Source organism: Peromyscus maniculatus, chromosome 13 (genome assembly GCF_049852395.1).
Source record: "Peromyscus maniculatus bairdii isolate BWxNUB_F1_BW_parent chromosome 13, HU_Pman_BW_mat_3.1, whole genome shotgun sequence".
Taxonomy (NCBI): domain Eukaryota; kingdom Metazoa; phylum Chordata; class Mammalia; order Rodentia; family Cricetidae; genus Peromyscus; species Peromyscus maniculatus.
The window spans coordinates 12,053,300-12,077,440 of NC_134864.1; the positions used below are offsets into that span (position 1 = coordinate 12,053,300).

At 50.9% G+C, this 24,141-nt stretch overlaps 1 protein-coding gene across 4 annotated transcripts; it reads left to right on the plus strand.

The window, feature by feature from the left end:
• The first annotated feature begins 777 nt into the window (after positions 1-777).
• Positions 778-23,899, plus strand: D2hgdh (D-2-hydroxyglutarate dehydrogenase). 4 transcript variants are annotated; one of them, XM_042259904.2, is made up of 11 exons: positions 778-897; positions 1,162-1,251; positions 1,975-2,318; positions 6,031-6,088; positions 6,667-6,806; positions 7,903-8,096; positions 11,156-11,324; positions 13,530-13,673; positions 14,746-14,888; positions 20,900-21,065; positions 22,645-23,899. In XM_042259904.2, exons 3-11 carry the CDS (start codon positions 1,985-1,987, stop codon positions 22,902-22,904), a joined length of 1,608 nt encoding a protein of 535 aa, XP_042115838.1. In that variant the 5' UTR covers positions 778-897; positions 1,162-1,251; positions 1,975-1,984; the 3' UTR covers positions 22,905-23,899. The 4 variants fall into 4 exon arrangements, with proteins under 4 accessions (XP_042115838.1, XP_042115841.1, XP_042115840.1 ...); XM_042259907.2 differs by lacking the exon at positions 1,162-1,251 and having other exon boundaries at positions 801-897; XM_042259906.2 differs by lacking the exon at positions 1,162-1,251 and having other exon boundaries at positions 880-1,161.
• The last annotated feature ends 242 nt before the right edge of the window (positions 23,900-24,141 follow it).

Sequence of the window (24,141 nt, forward strand, 5' to 3'; positions counted from 1 at the left end):
CTGTTCCCAGTCACATTAAAGATTAGAGCTTTCACATAGGACTCAGGGCTAATATATACATTACTGAGTTGACTTAGACATTCCCTTGGACAGTGCTGAGTTTCTAGACACTGGTCAGCAAGACAGGGTTTCTCTGTGTAGCCTTGGCTGTCCTGGAATTTGCTCTGTAGACCAGGCTGGGCTAGAATTCACAGAGATCCGCCTGCCTCTGCCTCCCAAGTGCTAGGTGTGTACCACCTGACATTTTTTCTTTTTCCTTCTTTTTTTTTTTTTTTTTTTTTTTTGGTTTTCCGAGACAGGGTTTCTCTGTGTAGCTTTGCGCCTTTCCTGGAACTCACTTGGTAGCCCAGGCTGGCCTCGAACTCACAGAGATCCGCTTGGCTCTGCCTCCCGAGTGCTGGGATTAAAGGCGTGCGCCACCACCGCCCGGCCTCCTTCTTTTTTTTTTTTTGAGAGAGTTTCTTTGTGTAGCTTTGGAGCCTGTCCTGGATCTCACTCTAGACCAGGCTGGGCTTGAACTCACAGAGATCCGCCTTGGCTCTGCCTCCCGAATGCCACCGCCCAGCCCTGACATTTTCTTCAAGATTTATTTATTTTTATTTTACATATTTTTATTTTGCATGTATGAGTGTTATGCCTACATGTGTGTCCACGTGTGCTGGGACATCCGCATGGAGTCCATTCTGATCAAAGCAGAACGGTCTCCACGGGAGCTCACAGCCAGAGCACTGGGAGGGTGGAGTCAGGGCGGAAGGGCGGGGTCTGGAAGGGAGGGCCGACACACATGCGCAGTCGCTCGCTCCACCCCTTCTGGTCGAGGCCTACGGTGGTGCCGGGGGGTGGGGACCTGGGTGCGGGAGAGGACACATTTTTTTTTGCAGTCGGACGGACGCTAGGGTGCGTAGTGGGCCGGCTGCAGTTCCAGGGGGGTGGGCGTTGGTGTCCGGGTCTATGCAGCCCGGGCTGTGGCCTGTCAAGTGATTGCACGGGTCGGGAGCGAGCCGGGAGTGCCGCGGTGCGAGCCCATGTGCAGCGTTTCCACCCGCAACAACTCCCAGGCCGTGGTGGCTGGAAATGCAAATAGCTTGTCCTCCCGGACGTCACAGCACATGACGCATGCGCTTGCTTCGCGCATGCTGAGGTGTGTTTTTTCCGTCTCAGGTAAGGCGGAAGCGGCGGCCAAGTAGAACCTTCAGTTGGAAGGTGGCAGCTGGTGGATAGCGACCTGTGTGAGCTGCCTTACCCTAGCCGGTATGCACTGTCGCAGTTCATTTCCCTTCCCTCCAGGACATTTTTGTTGATTACCCAGGCTTTTTAAAACTTGTGGCAAAGTAGACGTAGAATGTGAATTTGCCTTCAACTCGTTTGGGTTCACGATTCCGTGATACCTTCCCTTTCCGTGCCTTAAAACCTAGTTTTGTTTTAAAGGGGAAGGGCCTGGAAAAGCGGTCGCTGTTTGCAAACGCTAAAATACAACGCCCAAGAGAGAATGCACCACCACCGCCAAGTATCCTACTCAGTGAATTCACGGGACTGTTATGCTGGGCCAGTCATTCAGAACCGAACCCTTCTACGGATCGCATCCTCTGTGTCCTGCAGCCTGACACCCCTTACCCCCATCTTTCTAGGGCCAAGCCACACTCTTCCTCTACCCTAGTGGCTCTCAACCTTCCTCATGCTGTGGCCCTTCAATACAGTTCCTTATGCTGTGGTGACCCCCAACCATAAAATTATTTCGTTGCTACTTCATACCTGTAATTTTGCTACTGTTATGAATTGTAGTGTAGATACTGATATGCAGGGTATCTGATATGTGACCCCAAAGAGGTCGTGACCTGCATGTTAAGAACTGCTGCTCTAGGCAATGTGTATGTGACTTCAGATGTGGCAAGGAGGCCATTGTAGGGCTTTCCCATTACTTCATTGCTCATGAGTCACAAGTTCAATTTATTTACTTATTTGCTTATTTTTTAGGGCAGGAGCAATGGTGCTCCATTTGGTGCCCAGATGTTCTGCGAGGCTCCTCTGGGCGTCTCCAGGATGGAGGAGGACGTACACTCAGGGAACCTCAGTGGGGCAGAAGTGGCTGGGTTGCCCTCGTGATACATACAGACCCTTGGCTTGCAGAGGGCGCTCCTCGGTCTCTGGCAGCCCTGAGGTGATGCTAACCCCTGAGCGATACCCTGTGCAACGCCTGCCGTTTTCTACTGTGTCTGAGGAGGACCTGGCTGCCTTTGAACGCATCATACCCGGCAGAGTTATCACAGATCCAGAGCAACTGGAAGCATGCAATGTGGACTGGCTGAGGGCCCTCCGGGGTGAGTCAGGACCTGGGCAGTGGAGTAAAAGATCAAAGGGCAGAGACCAGGAAGACAGTGTAGGTGAGGGGAGTAGAGTTCACTGTGAGTATGCCTTCAGTGCCTTGGGAGACACCACCGAGGTCTTCAGAGAGTCAGATGGGCAGATTGAAAAGTGAAGCAGCCCTTGGCTGGAGTGAGGACTTGAGATACTACTGCCTACAGCTTCACCAAAGGCACCCCTCTCAGTTCCAGAGGCCCGGGGTCCAAAATCAGGTGTGTTCTCTGCAGCCTCTGGGGGAGGGTCCTTCCTGCCCTCTGAACTTCTGGTGACCCCAGGTGTTCCTGGGAGCATCCCTCTGGCTTCTGCTTCTGTATTTATGTTGCCTCAATTCTTGTCCTCTTCTGTCTGTTTTTAAAAAAGATTTATTAGCTGGGCGGTGGTGGCTCACACTTTTTTTTTTTTTTTTTTTTAAAGATTTTTATTTACTTATTATGTATACAGTGTTCTGCTTGCATGCCGGAAGAGGGCGCCAGATCTCATTACAGATGAGCCATCATGTGGTTTTTGGGAAACTCAGGACCTCTGGAAGAACAGCCAGTGCTCTTAACCACTGAGATATCTCTCCAGCCCGGCTCACACCTTTAATCCCAGCATAGAGGCAGAGGCAGGCGGATCTTGGAGTTCAAGGCCAGCCTGGTCTACAGAGTGAGTTCTGGGAGAGCCAGGGCTACACAGAGAAACGCCATCCAGGTGTGGGTTCTGGGAACCAAATTCTAGTCTTCTGTACTGTTCTTAACTCCTCAGCCATCTCCAGCTCTCAACGTTAGATCTTAATCAAGAGCCTATTCCTGTATTGGACTGGAGAGATGGCTCAGCAGTTAAGAGCACTGGCTGCTCTTGAGAGGACTGGGGTTCAATTCCCAGCACCCACATGACAGCTCACAACGGTCTGTAACTCCAGTTCCAGAGGATCTGACACCCTCACACAGTCATACAGGCAGGCAAAACACCAACATACATGAAATAAAAATAAATACTTTAGGGGCTGGAGAGATGGCTCAGAGGTTAAGAGCACCGACTGCTCTTCCAGAGGTCTTGAGTTCAATTCCCAGCAACCACATGGTGGCTCACAACCATCTGTAATGAGATCTGGCGCCCTCTTCTGTATACATAATAAATAATAAATCTTAAAAAAAAAATACATTAAAAATTTTTTTTTAAAAGAGCTTATTTCTATATCAAGCCATTCATATAGGGTCCAGGTTAAGATTCCATCTTTGTGGGGATCCATGTATCTCTATAGAGAGGGGTGCTTGAATGGTGATCTTGCTGTTACCTGTTGCACATTGGTGCTATGAGCCTCTTCCTCGTGCACCTGTTTCCAGTGCTCAGTAGTCCAGGCCGAGCAGTAACTACATCTCATTTTCTCTTCTGAAGTGATTTTCATCCGACTTGAAAACACATCATGATATTCTTGCTATAAAGAGAAGTACTCGGCAACAATATACAGAAAATAATGCATTGGACAGGAAATAGGGACACTTGGGAGCCAGGCATCCTGGTTCAATACTTCATGGATGGTCTCTTGCTGGAAAGATCTGATAAAAATTGAAACATCACAGGTTCCAGGGGGATTGGAAAGAATTGTCTCTAGGTCTGTTGATGGGATAAAGAGGAACAACAGTACAGCTGTGTGGACATTGGAACCCTGGATCTCTGTTTACTGGGTGGAAAGGAGCACAGGAGAGCCAGTCCTCTGGGAAAACAGAGTTTGGGTTTGTACAGATAGATGCAGCCATTGGGCTGAGTGACAGGCCAATCTGGAGTCCAGCGTTGGGGCCACTGGGTCCCAAGACTGTTAGTGGAGAAGAAGAGAGCCAGCTGAGGAGACTGAGAAACCAAGGGACAGCAGGGAGCCACAGGAGTATGGTGTAGAGCCAGTGGGGAAAGGCTCAGTGAGGGGGCACAGATTGCTACGTGTAATTACTGATTGAGCTAGATGCCATCAGTGAACTTGACTCAGAGCTGTGGGCCCCATCAGTGACCTTGGTGAAAGACAAAAGCTGGAGCTGACTCCAGGCTGGAGGAAGGAGGCAGTTCTCTTGGGTGTTTCCTGGAATGGTCACTATCATCCAGCGGTTGGGGAAGTGAGGGCATTTTGTAGGAGTCCAGGCCGGAGGAGGTTTGTTTTCCTTTTTCTGTTGTGAGATGAGAGCATTTTAGCTGGTTTATGGAGCTGATGGGGATGATGGGGGAAGATGGGTCGAAAGGGGGGAAAGAAAGGCAATGAGCAGCAGGGAGCAGGAGTGGAGAACCGTCCACGAGTGAGCTGCACAGGTGTGGGACTCCAGGTGGCAAGCGGGTTGCCTGCAGTAGATGGAGGAAGTGTCTGTCATTGCTAGTGGGTGTAGAGGCAAGGTAAATAGAAGTTTGGAGGGGTGTTGGCAGCCATGGACATGCATAAACTACGGACATGACTGTGTTTCTTCTTTATTAAAATAGACAGCAAGTCAGATTTCGATCTGTTGAAGGGTTCTTGGGGGAGGAGAGAGGAATGAGGAAGTATTAGATAGAGATATAGAAAATGTAGAAAATTAGATAGAAATATAGCCAACTAGAAAGACAGAGACACAGGCTTCGGGAGGCCCTGGGTCAATATCCAGCCGCCTCAAGGTTTATTCTGATGGATTTTTTATACATTGCCAAGAGGAAAGGCAAAAGACCTCCCCCTTTCAAGATCAAAGCACAACGTACAGCCAAGGGTAGACCCTTCAAAACACCTGGTAACCACACCTGTGACCAAGTCATCCCATTATGCAGCCGTGCTGGGTAAAGCAAGCTCAGATTCTCTTGAGTAAGGTCTTACTAGGGAGCCTCTGTGAGCCACCATAGATTTGTCCCCAATATGAGTAGATACTGAAGTCCTAATGAGTTCTCCAGGAAAAGGCTAGGGAGCAACAGGAGCATTGGGCAGCCAGGCTTGAGATGGGTGAGTGGTGAGATGGAATGGTCCTTTGGCGGTGTCCTAGTTAGGGTTACTATTGCTGTCATGAAACACCATGACCAAGGAAACTTGGGGAGGAAAGTGTTTATTTGGCTTATACTTCCATATCACTGATCATCATTGAAGAAAGTCAGGACAGGGACTCACACAGGGCAGGAAACGAGGCAGGAGCTGATGCAGAGGCCATAGAGGGACGCTGCTTGCTGGCTTACTTCCATGGCTTGGCTCAGCCTGTTTTCTTATAGAACCCAGGGCCACCACCCCAGGAATGGTACCACCCACCATGGGCTGGGCCTTCCCCCATCAATCACCAATTAAGAAAATGCCTTATAGCTAGATCTTATTATGGAGGCATTTTCTCAATTGAGGTTCCCTTCTTTCAAATGACTCTAGCTTGTGTCAAGTTGACATAAACTAGGAATTAGCCAGGACAGGTGGATTATCAGGGAGAGGACAGGGAGAGACTAGGGCAAGGAGGATACCTACATACTCTTTTTTTCTTTTCTTTATTTTTTCTTCTTTTGAGACAAGTGTTTCTCTGTGTAGCCCTGGCTGAACTGGAACTCACTCTGTAGACCAGGGAGGCCTTGAACTCAGAGATCTACCTGCCTCTGCCTCCCGAGTGCTGGGATCAGAGGTCTTCATCACCTTCGCCTGTCAAAGAGAAGGATTGTGCCTGAGCCACATCCCTCCATGTGCTCTGACGAATCTTATTCTTGTCTCAGGCTGTAGCAAAGTGTTGCTGAGGCCCCAGACCTCTGAGGAAGTGTCCCAGATCCTCAGGTAAGAGGAAATATCCTGCATTCTTAGGTGAGGAGATGTCTTCAGTCAGTGCTTTACGACACCATGGGCCACATGCATACCTGCCCAGTAGAAGATCCCTGTAGTTTGCTTTCCTTGGGGTTCACTGGGTGCTTATGGGCAAGGGCATCCCTTTCCCCAGATCCCTATCTGCATGAGTACCCAGCTGGAGGATGTCTCAGAGGCACAGCCCAAGGGCTGGTGGGCCAGGCTCAGAACTCAGTCTACAGCAGTGGGATTAGAGGGGCCAGGGTGGTGGAGGTACAGGTGGTGTCGCTGACTCTTACAAACCATGAGAAGGCCCTGAAGGTGTTAGAATTAGGCCACATAGACCTCCTCCCCAGGCCCCAGAGACCATGGCAGCCTCCCTTTCTCTGGGTACAACTTGGGGTGGGCTGTCCCTTAAATTCTTCACAGGGTATTGGGGGAAGAGGCCCTGTAGCAGGAAGGCCCAGAAAGGAGATCAGGTTTGGGAGACAGGTGTCAGCTTGGTAGCCCGCCCTTTGGCGATGGGAGGGTTGTATGGGCAAGGCTTGATGTATATACTGTGTGTGTCCCAGGCACTGCCATAAGAGGAACTTGGCTGTGAACCCACAGGGGGGCAACACTGGCATGGTGGGGGGCAGCGTCCCTGTCTTTGATGAAGTCATCCTGTCCACTGCCCTCATGAATCAGGTCATCAGCTTTCATGATGTATCTGGTAAGCTTGTGTGTCTGTGTGCTCCAAACTCCTCTGTCCTTCCTAGTGCCCGATGAGGATGTCTTTCCTCCTTAGCCTGGGACTGTGCTTAGGCTAGCAGATGTGTTGATCCGTGTGTGTGTGTGTGTGTGTGTGTGGTGTGTGTGTGGTGTGTGTGTGTGTGTGTGTGTGTGTGTGGTGTGTGTGTGGTGTGTGTGTGTGTGGTGTATATGGTGTGTGTGTGTGTGGTGTGTGTGTGTGTGTGTGTGGTGTATGTATGTGTGGTGTGTGTGTGTGTGGTGTGTGTGTGTGTGTGGTGTATGTATGTGTATGTTGTGTGTGTGTGGTGTGTGTGTGTGTGGTGTATGTATGTGTATGGTGTGTGTATGTGGTGTGTATGGTGTGTGTGGGGTGTGGTGAGTGTGTGTGTGTGTGTGTGTGTGTGTGTGTGTGTGTGTGTGTGTGGTGTGTGTGTGTGTGTGGTGTGTGTGTGTGTGTATGTGGTGTATGTATGTGTGTGGTCCTGGCTGGGACAGAACTGGCAGCTGCATCAGGGCCATCTTGTGTGTGCTGTAAGTCACTAGGTGGCTCACACTTGTGGACGTGTCACACAAGTCCTGTTTGCGACCAGACTTTGCCATGGCTGCTGGTCGTGGACAGGTATGGCCGAGCAGTGATGCCTGCAAAGGGGCTTCATAGCCTTCTCCCACACGAGGCTGGATTGCTGTGGGGGGACTGTTGTTGGCAGCTGACAGCAATGGTTTTCACCACCCAAAAGTAAACAATGTAACTAGGGAGCCCAATGCTCCCCCAAGCTGAGGCCGCTGCTTGGTAACTGTGCTTTCTTCCACTCACTCCCCTTAGTTCTACAAGAACTCTTCTCCATTTTGGCCTTCCTAGTTTTCCTTGTTTTATATTGTAATTACAAAGGACCAAGTTTGATTTTTTTGTTTTTTATTTTTCCTGATTAGCAGGAAGACATCCTTCTTCCTTGACTTCTGAGAACACTCCTTCTGGGAGGTTCTTACCTACAGAGGAGTTTGGGGTTTCTCAGCAGTGAGCCTTCTCACACCCCTAGAAAGCCAGGCGTTGTTGGTAACTCCGTTGCTCTTTGCAGGAATTCTGGTCTGCCAGGCAGGCTGTGTGCTGGAGGAGCTGAGTCACTATGTGCAGGAGCGAGACTTCATCATGCCGCTGGACTTGGGAGCGAAGGGCAGCTGCCACATTGGGGGCAATGTGGCAACCAATGCTGGTGGCCTGCGCTTTCTGCGCTATGGCTCGCTTCGAGGGACTGTCCTGGGCCTGGAAGTGGTGAGCTGGGTTCCGACAAGGTGCACGCCTGCCCTGGGGATGCCCTGGCTTCAGTCTGAGGCTGTTGTCTTGGCAGTGGTGGCAGGACACGGGCCTATGTTGGTGAGTGTGTATCTGTTCCAGGTTAGGGACCCTGCTGTAATGGTTACTGGCTCTAGGTGCCTCAGGGACATATGGAGGCCAAATAAGGAGCCGCCAGGGGACACTTCACTCAGGCAGCGACACTAACTTGTGCCAGACTTCCAGGAATTGGAGAATGAGGAAGGCTAGCTAAGGCCAACTTGGTATGGAAGTCACACCCCTGCCAGCTTAGCTTCCGGGCCCTTGAGGCCCCTTCCCTGAACCCTTGCTATATTCGTTACTTTTTGTGGGGCTGGGATAAAGTAACTGACAAGTAATGTAAGGGAGACGGGGTTTGTTTTGACTCGGTTTGAGAGGATACAGTCCTATCACGGCAGGGAAAGGATGGCGTCAGGAATGTGAGGGAGCTTGTTACATTGTGTCAGGAAGCACAAAGCAATGAATTCTGGTGCTCAGCCCATTTTAACCAAGCTGGGGCTGGTTGTTGCTTGCTGTCCCCATTCAACGGGAGCTTTTCCACCTTAGTTAAATATTTCCGGAAACACTCACATAGACACCACAGGTCCAGTACTCCATCGTAATTTAAATTTAAAAATTGATCAATCTGTGTGTGTGTGTGTGTGTGTGTGTGTGTGTGTGTGTGTGTGTGAGAGAGAGAGAGAGAGAGAGAGAGAGAGAGAGGGAGGGAGGGAGGAAGGGAAGAAGGAGGAGAGAGAGAGAGAGAGAGAGAGAGAGAGAGAGAGAGAGAGAGAGAGAGAGAGAGGGAGGGAGCAAACTTGAATGTCTTCCATCCCTCTTCACCTTGTTTTCTGAACTTTTAATGAACTTGGAGCTCGCCAGCTGGCTAGACTGGTTGGCCAGTGCTCGGAGTGCTATCTCTGCCCCCCAGTGGTGGGATTATAGGCACCATGGTCATGTCCAGCTTTCTCATTTATTTATTTGTTTGTTTGTTTATTGAGTCAGGATTTCTCTGTGTAGCCTTGGCTGGCCTGGAACTCACTTTGTAGACCAGGCTGACCTCAAACTCACAGAGATCCACCTGCTTCAGCCTCCTGAGTGCTGGGATTAAAGACATGTGCTGCCATGCCTGGCTCTCCATGTTTATTGTATGTGTGCATGTGTGTGCATACCATGGCACATATGTGGAGGCCAGCTTGTGGAAGTTGGTTCTCTCCTTCTGCCATGTAGATTATGGGATGGAACTGGGTTGCCAGGCTTAGTGGCAGGTGCCCTTACCCCCGACCCATCTCACAGGCTCTAGACCCAGCTTTTTACATGGGTGCCGAAAATTGGAACTCAGGTTCTCAGCTCGTGCAGCATTTTTACCCACCAAGTGATCCCCCAGCTCCCGAGTTTCTGTCGGTAAAGTGGACAATGAAGACTAACTTCCTTACCCACCTACTGGTGGGTCCTAAGGGCAGAGCTTCTGTCTTATTTACCCAGGTATCCAGGGCAAATATAAAACCATGCTTTCTCCAGTTAGTGCCAGTGTCCCAGTAGCTGTTATCTGGTTGGTTGCCGGCTACTACTATTACTGTTTTTCTGTACTTACTGTCCTGAAAGTTCAGTAAGCCTCTGGCTTGAAGTACTAGCCACCAAGTCTCAGATGTACCATGGGAACCAGCAATGCCTTTGAGACCTAGGGCCTCAGATGTGGGGGAAACCTCCAGGCAGGGCTGTTCTCTGCTCTTCAGTCCTCCCAGCTGTGCTCCTTCTGTCTCCAGCTGTGCTCCTCCTGTCTCCAGCTGTGCTCCTCCTGTCTATCTCCAGCTGTGCTCCTCCTATCTCCAGCTGTGCTCCTCCTGTCTCCAGCTGTGCTCCTCCTATCTCCAGCTGTGCTCCTCCTGTCTCCAGCTGTGCTCTCCTGTCTCCAGCTGTGCTCCTCCTCCTATCTCCAGCTGTGCTCCTCCTATCTCCAGCTGTGCTCCTCCTATCTCCAGCTGTGCTCCTCCTCTTATCTCCAGCTGTGCTCCTCCTGTCTCCAGCTGTGCTTCTATCTCCAGCTGTGCTCTCCTGTCTCCAGCTGTGCTCCTCCTCCTGTCTCCAGCTGTGCTCCTCCTGTCTCCAGCTGTGCTCCTATCTCCAGCTGTGCTCCTCCTGTCTAGCCCCAGCTGTGCTCCTCCTATCCAGCTGTGCTCCTCCTGTCTCCAGCTGTGCTCCTCCTATCCAGCTGTGCTCCTCCTATCCAGCTGTGCTCCTCCTGTCTCCAGCTGTGCTCCTCCTGTCTAGCCCCAGCTGTGCTCCTCCTATCCAGCTGTGCTCCTCCTATCCAGCTGTGCTCCTCCTATCCAGCTGTGCTCCTCCTGTCTCCAGCTGTGCTCCTCCTGTCTCCAGCTGTGCTCCCCGTCTAGCCCCAGCTGTGCTCCTCCTATCCAGCTGTGCTCCTCCTATCCAGCTGTGCTCCTATCCAGCTGTGCTCCTCCTGTCTCCAGCTGTGCTCCTCCTGTCTCCAGCTGTGCTCCTCCTTCCCCTTTCCTGGGCTTCCTGCCTCTGAGGTGTGTTCCCTGTTCCCCGGCTCTGGAGGTTCCTTGCCTCTCCCAGATGTGTTCCCTCCCTTTGCGGCCATGCTCCTGGCCCTCCTCATCTGTGTCCCCTGCTCTTCCTAGCCACGCCCCTCACTGGACCAGCTCTGCTTCCCCCCTCTCCCTCCAGCTGTGATCCCTGCCCTCCACAGATGGGTCCCCTGTGTATTCTTTGCCTTGGGTGGGTTTCCCTCCCGCAGCCAGACAGTGACCTTCTTGGCTGAAGATGAGGTTGGGAGTGTGTTGCTCTAACTGGGGAGAAAAGTCGTTCCTCCAGTCCCACCGCAGGTTCTGTTCCTCCCCAGGCTTCATCCTGAAGTAAATGGTGGTGGGGTGGGTGGAGTGGCCGAGGGTTTATGGCTGGCTGCTTTTGGGGTGGTGGTGTTTGGAGCTGGGTCAGCGTCTCCAGAGAAGGGAAGGGTGGCTGATGCAGGGAGGCCTCTTTCTTCTTGCCAGGTGCTTGCTGATGGGACCATCCTGAACTGCCTGACCTCCCTGAGGAAGGATAACACAGGCTATGACCTGAAGCAGCTGTTCATTGGGTCAGAGGGCACCCTGGGAATCATCACTGCTGTATCCATCTTGTGCCCACCCAGGCCCAAGGCTGTGAATGTGGCTTTCCTCGGTAGGTCCCCTCAGCCTGCTTCTGAGCCCGCCAGCGGAGAGTGGGCAGCCGCTCTGGACACGGTGGTGTGAACTTGGAATGAGAGGCGCCCGTTGCTCTTGCCTCTCGGCTTCCTGTCTGGAGACCTGGGTCCTGGCCCTCCAGTTGTCCAGAGTGTAGCTTGAAACAGAAGTGATGACGACCCGTTTCTTATCAGAACACACTTCACTCTAACAAAATTGAAGCTCTTTTCTTCTTGGTCCCACCGTGCTTGGATTTAAGAAGTGTGCCGTGTGACTCTGAGAGAAGCAGGGACATGGTGGAAATTGCTGTGGGGCCATTGGTCTCTCTCTTTCTCTCTCCCCCTCGCTCTAGCTCACCACAGTTGGCTGTAGCTTCTCCATGCAAAGGGCTCTCACACCATTGGACTTCTTTTCTATGCAGCGGACGTGAAGGCAGCTTCTGTCTAGGGCCTGCCTTTGCTGACGTGGTTTGGGGGTTCGTGTTTTTCTCCTTTATCCCTTTCCGATTCCTATCTAGCTTCTGTCTGCAGCTGACTCATTCAACTAAGCTGGAGTTCTGGAGGGAGACAGGCATGCTTGACTCACCACATCCTACCAGAGGAGGCTCTAGGTCTTGCTTGTGGTCTTTTCCCAGTTGTTTGTTCTTATTATGTCCTTTATCTATTTATTTATTTTATTTGTGTAGATGTGTGTGCATGTGTGTGGGGCACACATTTCTGTGCATGCTTGTGGAGTCCTGAGGCCAACCTTGGGTATTGTTCCACCTCTTTTTTTGAGACAAGATTTTTCATTGTCTTGGTAATCACTGATTAGACTAAGCTGGCCGGCCAGTGAGCCGCAGAGATCCATCTGTATTTGCTCAGTGCAGGAATTCCATGTGTACACCACAACGCCTGGCTTTTTTCTTTATTCCCTCCCTCCCTCCCTGCCTCCCTCCCTCCTTTCTTCTCTCCCTCCTCCCCTCTTTCTCCCTCCCTCCCCTCTTCCTCCCTCCCCCCTTTCTCTCTCTCTCTCTCTCTCTCTCTCTCTCTCTCTCTCTCTCTCTCATGGTGTTTTTCCTGCATGTACGTCTGTGCACCATGTGCGTGCAATGCCAATGGAGGCCAGAAGAAGGAGTCAGATTTTCTGGAACTAGAGTTACAGATGCTTGTGAGCTGCCGTGTGGGTGCTGGGAACGGAACCCATGACCTCTGGAAGAGCAGCCAGTACTCTTAACCTCCAAGCCATCTCTCCAGTCCCATGCTTGACTTTTCATGTGGGTGCTGAGGATGAGACTCAGGTCCTTCTGCTTGGACAGCCAGCACATTACCAAAGACTGGGCCATTTCCCCAGCCCCCAGGTAGTCTATCTTTTTAAAGTCTCTGTCACAACATTGTTTATGGGCCATTTCTTTGACTCTCCATCTGTCTGCCGCACCAGACATTTCTCAGTCTCTTGTTCTCTATCGATGCATCCAAGAGCATTTCTTGTCGTGGAGGACCTGGTTTCTCATAGCGTCTTGTCTGTGTGTTCTGAGCTACCGTGGGTTGTAAGCAGAGCCTTGATTCTCAATTGTTAGTTTGGTTCCTAGAAGCCTAGGGCGAGTGTGGTTTCCTCTTGCAGGGGGTTTGTGTTGCTTTGCTCGGTGGTCCTGGATCTTCTAAAGTACAGGAGTGTCATCTCCTACCACATGGTCTCTGAATCATATACCTGTGGATACAGTCCCTTGGTTCCTTTCTGCTTCCATACTTGGGGGCAGCTACCCCGGGGCTGTGCCTTGGCCCCCCAGCCCTGTAGCACTGCAGAGATCTCAGGTGTCCATAGCTGAGTGTTTGATGAACCTCTGAGACCAGCTTAGACCTTCTTGCTGATGGGTGAGTGAAATGACCGTCTCTGATGGCTCTTGGCTCTGGACCCGTGTTGACAGACTTTACCAGGATGTGCCTCTCTGATTCCTTCTGCCCTTGTGAGTGCTCTGTGCCAGTTCTTAGGCATAATTTCAGATCTTGAGACCTTGAAGTGAACTTGTGGGCTGAACTGTGGAGTATTCTCTAGAGCACCAAACCCTTCATAGTCACTCTCTACTTGTCCACTTGTTGTGAGTTGAGTTGATGCTGCTGCTGCTGCTGCTGAGAAGGGGGTGACTTGGCCAGGCGGTGGGTGAGGCCCTGGGTCCCGGCTGTCCTTCCCTCTGTAGTGCCTGATGTACTGTGTCCCGTTGCAGGTTGCCCTGGGTTCACTGAGGTTCTGCAGACATTCAGCACCTGCAAGGGGATGCTGGGTGAGATCCTGTCTGCATTTGAGTTCATGGATTCTGAATGCATGCAGTTGGTCGGACAGCACCTCCACCTGACCAACCCAGTACAAGGTACCGACTCCTGTGCAGTTGGGCAGTGCTGCCCTGCCGCTTTGACACCGTGGGGCATGTTGGGGCAGTGGCATGTCCCAGGCGGGCAGGTGGGCAAGGAGCATTGTGTGGCCATGGTTCATTGTGTATAGGAAAGCTTTGCTGTTGTTAGCACTTGGTATTCAGTCTGTAGTAGGATGAACTAGTTTTTATTGTTCTGGAAGAAGCCTTAATGTTGTGTTTAAGGGGACAGTGAGTGCCCTTGAATAAGTTAGTGATACACATTTAATTTTAAACAGCAAGTTCTTGTGGTAGAAATTATGGCCTCTAGCATGTAGTAGCCATGTCTGAAGCTATCTTCTACCAACAGGTGGCCTTTCCCTGGGGTTCTGGAGTTTTGTAAGTGTTATGGCGGGATATTTGATCACACTGTGAAACTCTGAGACTGTGTTAACCTTGGATCAGGGGGTAGAACCAGTGACTAGCTGACAAGAATTAGCTGTAGAGAGTACAGAGGACCCAGGAAGATGGATAGAGAGAAGGAGTAGGGAGGGACTTATAGGCTCGTGGGCCTTTTTAAAAGGTTTGGGACAAGTGGAGAGACAAGAGACGCTCTTGCTGGTTCTCCCAGCCAATTAGGAAAGTTAGCTGGTTCCTTCTTGCCATCTTTAATCTAGCAGGTTTTCACCCCAATATCTGACTCCTGAGTCTTTATTGGTAAATAGAACAACTTAGATAAAACAACATGTAACAGTAGACAAGCCAGTTCTTAGAGCCGACAGTTGCCATGCTGTGCCGGCCCTGTCCCACCTCAGGCTCTAGGGAGGTACCCAACTGGATCCAGCCATGAGGCTGAGAATGAGCAGGGTGGGGCCTCACACAGAGGGTCACCTTTGGTCTGTTTTCTCTTCCAGCAGAAAACTTACATGTAAACCATGTGAAATTTAGCCTGCCCGAGTGCTTCCTGTTCATAGGTCACCTTTAGCATCTTGGAAGCGTTGTCTTTGCCACGTGACCTAGAGTGAAGTGGTTCTAACTCTGAATGCCAGCAGGTGGAACCGGGGCTTACACTGTATCTCCTGCTCCCTTGTAGAGAGTCCATTCTATGTCCTTGTTGAGACGTCAGGCTCTTGTGCAGGACATGATGCTGAGAAGCTGACCAACGTCCTGGAGAAGGTGCTGAACTCTGGCCTGGTGAGCGACGGCACAATGGCCACTGACCAGAGGAAAGTCCAGGTGATGTAACACTGCTTTCTGCCTTCTCTCCCTCCTAGTCCCATAGCTAGGACCTTAGCTGTCTAGCAGTGATGTAGTGTGTAGTCAAGCTACAACTGGGTTCCTGGTATAGATAGAAAACCTCACTGTAGCCATGCTTTTGGATTCTCCAGAAGAGCTGCCAGCCTAAGTCGTGTTGGGATCAAGAAAAATGGGCCTCGGTGGTTCGTGTTCCTGGAGTTGTATTCATGTCAGTGGATGCCCACACACTCCAGAAGAGAATTTGACATTGCTGCTGCTGTTGTTGCTGTTATAGCAGTGGCGGCCACCGCTGCTACTGTTTTTGGGATTACCATTTCATAATTGCTTACTACAGCTAGCACAGTGGAGACCCTGGCAGCAAAAGTAGCTACAACGGTTAATTAATCTTTCATTTTATTGGGCATGATAAATTTAATTCAATAGTTATATACATTTCGATTGGCTTTTAAAATTATAAATTTATAAATTCAAGTTCCATTTGCCTTTGAGATATCATCTTACAAGGACTCCAATTTGCAGTAAGGCTTGTTAAGGAAGGGAATGGCTCAGTTGCCTTTAGCCTACTGGCTATGGGTGGGATAGGACCTCTGTTGGTCTTTTCTGTGTCAAATACACAGATTGCAAGCCCAGTGCCACTTTGAGATCTTTGGCAGCAGTTAACTCTGCAACTCACACACAATTGAGCCTGTATGATAATGAGTATTCAGAGACAGGCAATGCCTGGGGGGCGCTCACCAACCTAAGACAGATCGCCTGTGTGGCCTGGGCAGGCGTCTCCATGACAGGTAAGGTGACCTGCTGACTTCCCACGCAACCTAAGTCAGAAGCTCATTTTTTAGTGAAAGGGGGACCTGTAGGGCCCTGACCCCCCGTTTTGGGTAACTGTTGCCTTGCTTGCTGACCTTGACCTTAATATCCTCCCTATGCTAATTCCCTGCCGGGTTCTACCCTCCTAAATGCTTAAGGGAAGTTCCGTGTATCCTGCATAATGGGCGTTAACAACTTAGATGCAAGATTGTAAAACATCGGTAGTGAACTTCTGCCCTCCTGTGTTCTCCCATTGTGCTGTAAGCCTGTATTTAAGACCTCTCCCCTCCTTCAATAAACAGCATTCGGCATTAAAAAAAAAAAGAAAAGAAAAGAAAACCTCTTTGTAGTGAAAAAATGTATTCTTGCTATCTAGATCATTATCACTAACATTAGCAAAATATCCCCACACATCTTCCCACCTACAGCCTGCATGGTGAGTCGATCTACATCACTGTGTGCTGGCTGTAAGTTGGCTACAGCTCCCCACAGACTTGTCTAGAGTGTGGAGAGGCAGGAAGAACTGAAAGGGCTAAGGAAAGCAAGCCTAAAGGCCCAACAAGTCCTGGGGAATAGGGTGCCTAAGGAACAGGCCTTATGTAGGAGTAATTTTCCTGTCTCAACTGCTGGTTCCAAGATAAATGCACAGAGACTTTGCCCTTCTTGATCCTATCATTCTGTTTGGCTTTCCCGTCTAACTTTATCCTGTCCAGCTATTGGGCAGTCAGCTTGTTTACTAAACCAGTCACAGCTACATGTACTCACACAGTGTGAAGGAATATCCCACAGCAGCCTTGCTATATTGTCCGGAAGCCATTTGGTCTCCTGGAGCGGGGACAGAGGAGCAGGAGGCATATCTATCTGTTTGGGAATTGCTCACCCCCTAAACTGCGAGTTTTATTTTCCTGGTGTCTGGCTCTGGTCCTGCTGTCTGCAGTATGGTGAGTTGCCAGCAGAGGGCAGAGAGGCTGCAGGGAGCAGCCGGCGTTGGTCTTGAAGAGAGAAAAAAGGAAGGCACCTAGGGAGTGTGAAAAACCCCTGAGTCCTCCCTCGAGCTTTGACCTCTAGGTTCAGCCTGTTATATAGTCTATTGTATTTTTAAAGCTTCTTCTTTATAGTTATGCTTGTTTTGTTAGTTGGTTGGCACGCGGACGCGCGCACACACACACGACACATTCTCATATAGCTTCAGCTGGCCTTGAACTTGCTGTATAACTAAGGGTATCCTTGAACTTCTGATCCTCTATCCTCTACTCCACAAGTGCTTAGATGTGTCTCCCATGCTGGGTTTAGGTGGTTCCGGTGACCCACCCTAAGGCTTCTTGTTGCTAGGTAAGAACCCTCCGAGCTGAGCCGCATACTAGCTCCACTGTCCATGTTTCTTGAAGTGTAAGTGATTGCAGTACTTCATATCAAAGTGTTCGGGGGACCGTGGCAACCTTTGTGGCCAATTTGATTCCGTGAGGCCGCCTTTCTGCCACAGATTGATTTTGGGGCTGCTGGTGATGAAAATGGGACTCTCCACCCGATTTCGGCCTTAACTTCCTCCTTTATCCTGATGTGGTACTTTTATGCTCCTGATGGCAGAGCTGCTCACTCTGAATCCTCAAGGTTCCCATGTCCCCTCCTAGATTTCCTAGGAAAGGTCTGGGAGAGACTGGGGTATCTCAGCATCCTGCTTTATACTGAACTGGTGTTGGACTTGGATTTGAGTTTAGAACGACCCCTTTCTGGAGTCTGATCCATGAATGTCTTTGTCTGGTGCAAGGGTGGTTTTAAAGATGTTTCTGCTGACTTTTCATGTTGAATGAGGGCCCTAGGGAGTCCTGAGTTCCCCTGCCCTCTGGTCCTTGTTTTTTTTTCCTCCAGAAGCCCTGAGTTGTCTTTTTAAAATTTATTACTCTATGTGTGTGCACGTGTATGTGCATATGTGTACTCATGTTATGGCATGTGTATAGGGCCAGGGGAAAACTCTGTAGATTCATTTTCCTTCTGTCACCATGTAGATTCTGAGTATTGAACTCAGGTTGCCAAGCTTACACAGCAAATGCCTTTACCTGCTGAGCCATCTCTCTGGCCTTTTTTCCTTTTTAAAAAGTTATTATTGTGTGTGTGTGGGGAGGAGGTGGGGGGGTAATATGCTTCAGCAAACACGTTGAGGTCAGGACAACTTTTGGGAGTTGGTTCTCTTCTCTTACCTTAGATTCTAAGGACTGAATGAGGCCATCAGACTTGCCACAGCAAATGCTTTAACCCACGGAGCTGGCCCAGCGGTGGGTTTCCTGACATGGCCTAAGAAGGTGGCCCTGTGTGGATCCAGAGACATCCTGAGTGTCATTGTTTTGAGGAGGCTGTCACATGACTTTCCAGGAAGACATAGACATGCATTTACTCCAGATAGGAGGCTAAAGGAAGACTATGTCTAGCTGGCGACATAAAGGAATTTATTAGGATTATTTACCCGCGCATGTCTGACTTGTGGGAAGTAAAGGCCCCGGAAAGTCTGAACCTCTTGCCTAACTCAGCTTCTGCCTGCACAAGTGGAGTTCTGCCTAATGCGGAAGGGTCAGGCGGCCATTAGCTCAGATAACCTTAGGACCAAAGAGGAGTCTGGGAAAGTTAAGATGATTCACGCTCTGCCTTTGCTTTTTAAGATTTATTCTTTTGTATTTTACGTGGAGGAGTGTTCTGCCTGCTTTTGTGTATGCGCAGTGCACACCTTGTGCCTATAGAGGGTGCCAGATCTCCTGGAACCTACAGACAGTTGTGAGCCGCCCCCATGTGGGTGGCTGAAAAGAACCTGGGTCCTCCACGGGAGCAGCAAATGCTCTGAACCAGCACCAAGTGCTCTGAACCAGTACCAAGTGCCCTGAACCAGCACCAAGTGCTCTGAACCAGCACCAAGTGCTCTGAACCAGTACCAAGTGCCCTGAACCAGCACCAAGTGCTCTGAACCAGCACCAAGTGCTCTGAACCAGTACCAAGTGCCCTGAACCAGCACCAAGTGCTCTGAACCACTGACTCATCTCTCCGGCCTCCGGCCTCTGTCCTTGCTCTTAGGAAAGATTCTATCGCTCTGCGTTGTGACATTGCTAGACGTACAAACTGTGCCTGACGCATATCTCTTCCCTGCCACCAACCTCAGCACTTCCTTCCTTCTTCCCATGGGCCCCCTTGCTTGTCCCAAAGGGCTTCTCTTCTGCTTTCGTGCCACATGTATATACATGTGTGCATACAGTTAAATACAGATGCTACATGTGAGAGAAACTGTGGCCTTTCGAAGGGCAGCTTGTTTACTCCAGCCTGGCACATAATAGCTAAGTCATGGCTGTGGTCGGAGGGCTGACCTCACTACAGAGGCCCCTGACTCCTTATACAGACCGTTCCTGTCCTCACCCTGCTGGAGGCTCACGCCGTGTATCCCTTACGTCTCCCAGCACATGTGGGATGTCTCTGTGACTTGTGAGAACTAGGTATTCCACTGGTTGGATTTCAGCAGTGACCTGGTGGCTGAGCACAGCAAAGCTCACACCAGCGCAGTGACTGCCCGGTCAGCCCTGCCTTGAGCGGAGCCCTGGAGGGAGGCAGCTCACACCAGCACAGTGACTGCCCAGTCAGCCCTGCCTTGAGCAGAGCCCTAGAGGGAGGCAGCTCAGGTGAGGGTAACAGCTGATGAGATGGGAAGATAGGAAGATATCCCCTAGGGCCATTTGTGGGAGAGGAGCAGAGTTAGGGCACAGGGACAGGCTAGGGACACCAGGCCTGGTGGCTGTCAGGACTAGCAGGAGGCACCACAGTACAGTGTCTACCGTGTTCCTGCCAGAGCTGGATGTGCCCGTGGTGGGGATTGACGAGTAGGTAACAGGGCAGTCCGGTGCAGTGACCTAGATGGCTGTAAAAGTTGAGCAAAACAAACCAACCCATCAAACAAAGAACTGGGCGGTGGTGGTGCACGCCTTTAATCCCAGCACTTGGGAGGCAGAGGCCAGCGGATCTCTGAGTTTGAGAATCCATCTGGTCTACAGAGCGAGTTTTTTTTTTTTTTTTTTTTGGTTTTTCGAGACAGGGTTTCTCTGCGTAGCTTTGCGCCTTTCCTGGGGCTCACTTGGTAGCCCAGGCTGGCCTCGAACTCACAGAGATCCGCCTGGCTCTGCCTCCCGAGTGCTGGGATTAAAGGCGTGCGCCACCACCGCCCGGCGAGAGCGAGTTTTAAGACACAGAAAGAAACCCTGTCTCTAAAAACCACACACACACATACACCCCACACACAGACATAGGCAAAAAAAAAAAAAAAAAATTGAGAGAATTGGGGAGATTTGGGTTTTGACTGTAGCCTGAAGGGTGGTGAGGGGCTCTGGTTTATTGTTGGTCAGGGTTAAAGCTGGCATGAGGTGACAGAGAGGGAAGGAGGGGCTGTGGAGACAGCCCAGTCAGCAGATTACTCCCTGTGCAGGTGTGATGACCACAGTTTGATCTCTGGAACTCCTGTAAAAAGCTGGGCATGGTGGGATGTGCTTCTAATCAGAGTACCGGGGAGGTGGAGATAGCCAATCCCGGTGGCTTATTGGCTAGCTAGCCTAGCCTGTTCCTTGAGTTCCAGGCTGTTCAGAGACCCCTGAGGAACATTTGAGGATGCTATCTGAGGAACAGTACTCAAGGTTGTCCTCACACCTTCACATGTAGTATATGTAAACACACACACACACACACACACACACACACACACACACACACACACACACACACACTCAGCATGTGGCAGGGTAAGTCCCTATTTTTTAGATGTTTTATTTGGTATGTTCCCTGAAATGATGGGGTCTCTACAGGGACTGGCACAGGGGTGGAGGTCCTGGGTGGGGTGACAGGGTGGTGGGTGGTGGCTGACTCTGCAGAGGGCAGATAGGTCTCTGTCCTTCTTGTGGGCTTCAGTGTACAAAAGCCAAGTAATGATGGAACAGTTCTGAATGAACAACTTGCCCCAGGCTCCCTTCTGCTCTGCTTTGGTTTCCCCATCCAGCTTCCACTGGTCCCTCCAAGAGCCCAGGCCTTTGCACGCCCAAGCCTTTGCACACCCAGCCTCCCTGCCTGCATCTGTGAAGACCGGCATTAAAGCCACACCTTTTCAGTGACCCTGGCCCCAGGAGCCCTGATGAGGTGTGCTCTGTTTCCTTTCATGGTCCTAGATGCTGTGGGCCCTTCGGGAGAGGATCACCGAGGCGCTCAGTCGTGACGGCTACGTGTTCAAGTATGACATTTCCCTCCCCGTGGAGCGGCTCTATGACCTCGTGATCGACCTCCGCACCCGCCTCGGCCCTCGTGCCAAGCATGTGGTGGGATACGGGCACTTGGGTGAGCACAGTCACACCGTGGTGAACTGAGTGAAACATACTACACACAGCCTCACAGTCACTAAAGTACATTGCTGTCCCATTCAGGAAGGAGCTGAACGCTTGCCCCTGAATCAGTTCCACCAAGAACAAGCCCAAGTTTGAATTCCCCACCTCTCTTGTGTCTCGTCTGTGGTCTCTCTGTGGTGTGTTTACCTTTGCCTGCCTGATGTCTGACTGTGAATTTGACTGTGTTCCTATTGCTGTCTGTCTGTCTGTCTCTAACAAAGAACTTGATGTTTATTGAACAGCCCAGTAAAGGTCACAGGGGCAATGAATGAGGGATAATTTACAAAAATTAACAGAATTTCCCAATCAATTACGTTATTTTCTCCAGCCTTCCCCAACTGGCCCCGGAGTACTCAGTCAAACAAACAGCATTGTGAAGTACACTATCAAGTTCTCTCTGTGCTGCCTCCGATGTTTATGCCAGAGATTTGTTATTTCCGGCTGTTTCTCAACCTGTTGGCTGTTTTCAGCAAATGATTGCCATCGCGTACATATATACAGATAACCTGTTGCCCTCTGAGTCAGGGGCATGGAAGAGTTATTTAGGATTATACCTATGCATTGGTTTAGGCTGTAAAATCTGATTACATGGGGAAAGTCCAAGTCACCTAAGGCTGGCTGTTACATTGTTTTCTTAGCGGCAGGTTGGCTACACAAACAGGCAGAGTACTTGGCAGGGTATCAGGTCAATTATGCCATCTTATATTAACTCGGCTGTGAGACCCAGCAAAAGTTCCAGTTTCCTCTGGTGTAAGAGAGATTTTGTTAAACCAGTGTCAGCCAGCTGAGTTCTGGGTTTGGTCCCAGCAAAGGACGCAAGTCCTGGGTTGAGAAGATGCCCTTGCTTTCTTTCTCTCTCTCTTCTTTGTTTTTGTTTTTGTTTTTTGAGACAAGGTATCACTCCGCAGCCCGGCTGGCTTGGACTTCACTCTGTAGATCAGGCTGGCCTCAAACTCATGGAGATCCACCTGTCTCTGCCTCCCGGGTGCTGGGATTGAGATGTGCGCCTCTACACTCTGCTACTGTTTCTCTTATTCCAAGTATTGTTTGAAAAGTCCTCTGCTGGGCAGCGGAATGGTTCTCACCAGCCTGTCTCTTTAGCCCAAAGTCAGTTTCCAGTCATTTGGGGGAGGGTGGGAAAGTGATGCTTTAGGTCCTGGTGGTGTGGCTTGACAGGAATGGCTTGTTTATTCCTCCCAGTCTCTGACGTCTTCAGCTCGTGGGAAATGTGCGGGGACGGGGGGGGGGGGGGGGGGGGGGCAGTGTGCCTGTGGACTTCCTGCTGCTTCCCACCTGGCTCTGAGCAGGGGCTCACTTGCCCCAAGTACCATAAGATGGGGCTCAGCGGCTCCGATTCATAGTCACGGAGGGTTGAAGGCACGGGCAAGGGTTGTGGCTCAGAACCAGGGCGGGCAGGGTGCCGTCCCCTGGCCAGGGGGGGACAGTACATCTCAGGAGGTATTAGAAGTGTGAGCTGACCTTTGGGGCAGCTTTCGGGGCCTGCCCAGCCTAACTGTTCCCGCGTTCCCCAGGGGACGGCAACCTTCACCTGAACGTGACGGCAGAAGCCTTCAGCCAGGAGCTGCTTACCGCCTTGGAGCCGTATGTGTACGCCTGGACCGCGGAGCAGCGGGGCAGCGTCAGTGCCGAGCACGGCCTAGGCTTCAAGAAGAAGAACGTACTCGGCTACAGCAAGCCACCTGTGGCCGTGAAGCTTATGCAACAGCTCAAGGCCCTGCTGGACCCCAAAGGCATCCTGAACCCCTATAAGACTCTGCCTGCTCAGGCCTAACTGGAGCTCTTCATCTTGGGCACGCAGGGTTGGGGGCGGGGCTTTGAGGCCTCCCATCTGATGGCACCTGCAACAGACCGGGTTACTTACTGTCTCTCATTGGCTAGCCGGGAGCCAACTCTGAGGACCCCCTGGGCTGGGCTGCCTTTCTGTGGGGTGAGCAGAGCAGACGGAGCTGTCTGGCTCTTCTCTGGTCTCCTACCAGCTCACTGTGGACAGACTAAGTGGGTGGGTGGGCACCACTCCCGAACAGGCCAAATCTCGGCTGCTCCGTGGTGGCCGGTGGAGACCCACCCTGTTGCAGCTCTGGGAAGAGTGCCATGTGATCTTGTTACTGGATAGATCCCTGTGTGGTGTGTGTCCTGTGAGGGCTACCGCAGAGTTGTCCAGCCCCAAACCAGTCACCACGATGACCCCAGAGCACCACCACTTGTTCACACGGGGCTGAGTGGAATCTGCTGTCATACCAAGCCGGTCTTGGATTGGTAACAGACCAGGACAGATCATCTTCCTTGCTCCCCCCCCCCTTTTTTTTGTTTGTTTGTTTAGCCCTGGCTGTCCCGAAACTTACTCTGTAGACCAGACCTTTAACTCACAGACATCCCCCTGCCTGTGCCTCTGCCTCCTGAGCGCTGTGATGAAAGGCAAACACCACCACACCCAGCTTATGTTGTTCCTGAAGGCCTGTCTGGTTGGTAAGCAGGTGTGGTGGGCTGTGATTGTCTGCAGAGTTGACCTTTCTGGCTGTGGGACTTTACCCAGACTCAAGTGAGAGAGGCAAGTTTCAGTCACGGGCACACCGTGTGGTCTACACGCCATCCTCTAGGACTCGGCCAGTCTCATGATCTAGAGTCCAGGCTGCCTGGGAAGTTGAACACACCTATCTTCTCTTTTGCTGTTGTCAGTTTCCAGAAAAAAAAAAATCTAAATTATGCTCTGCTGCTGCTGCTAGAAAGTTCTTCACATAAAGTTCATTGTAAACTTCTGGCTCATCACATCCCTCCTATTTGGTGCTTCCTGGGTTCCCAGTATGTCTTCACATGGGGATTAGGAAGTAAATGTGGCGGCAGTCGGTCTTTGAAGAAGGAGAGGCTGTAGTCACCCTGACCACTGGCGTGGTCCAAATAGGTAGAGCGAATGTGGAGTCCCAAGCAGGTGTATGTCAAGCCCTTCCGGTTAATGCCAACTTTACTCTTGCTCCTGCTGGGCATTTGTTTCTGGAGTTCACAGGGTTAGG

Excerpts from the sequence above, each read along its gene's own strand:
- D2hgdh (XM_042259904.2), top strand. The coding sequence starts at position 1,985 with ATGGTGCTCCATTTGGTGCCCAGATGTTCTGCGAGGCTCCTCTGGGCG. Across the intron at positions 6,807-7,902 it reads CAGCTTTCATGATGTATCTG|GAATTCTGGTCTGCCAGGCA; the intron begins GTAAGCTTGTGT and ends TGCTCTTTGCAG. Across the intron at positions 8,097-11,155 it reads CTGTCCTGGGCCTGGAAGTG|GTGCTTGCTGATGGGACCAT; the intron begins GTGAGCTGGGTT and ends TCTTCTTGCCAG.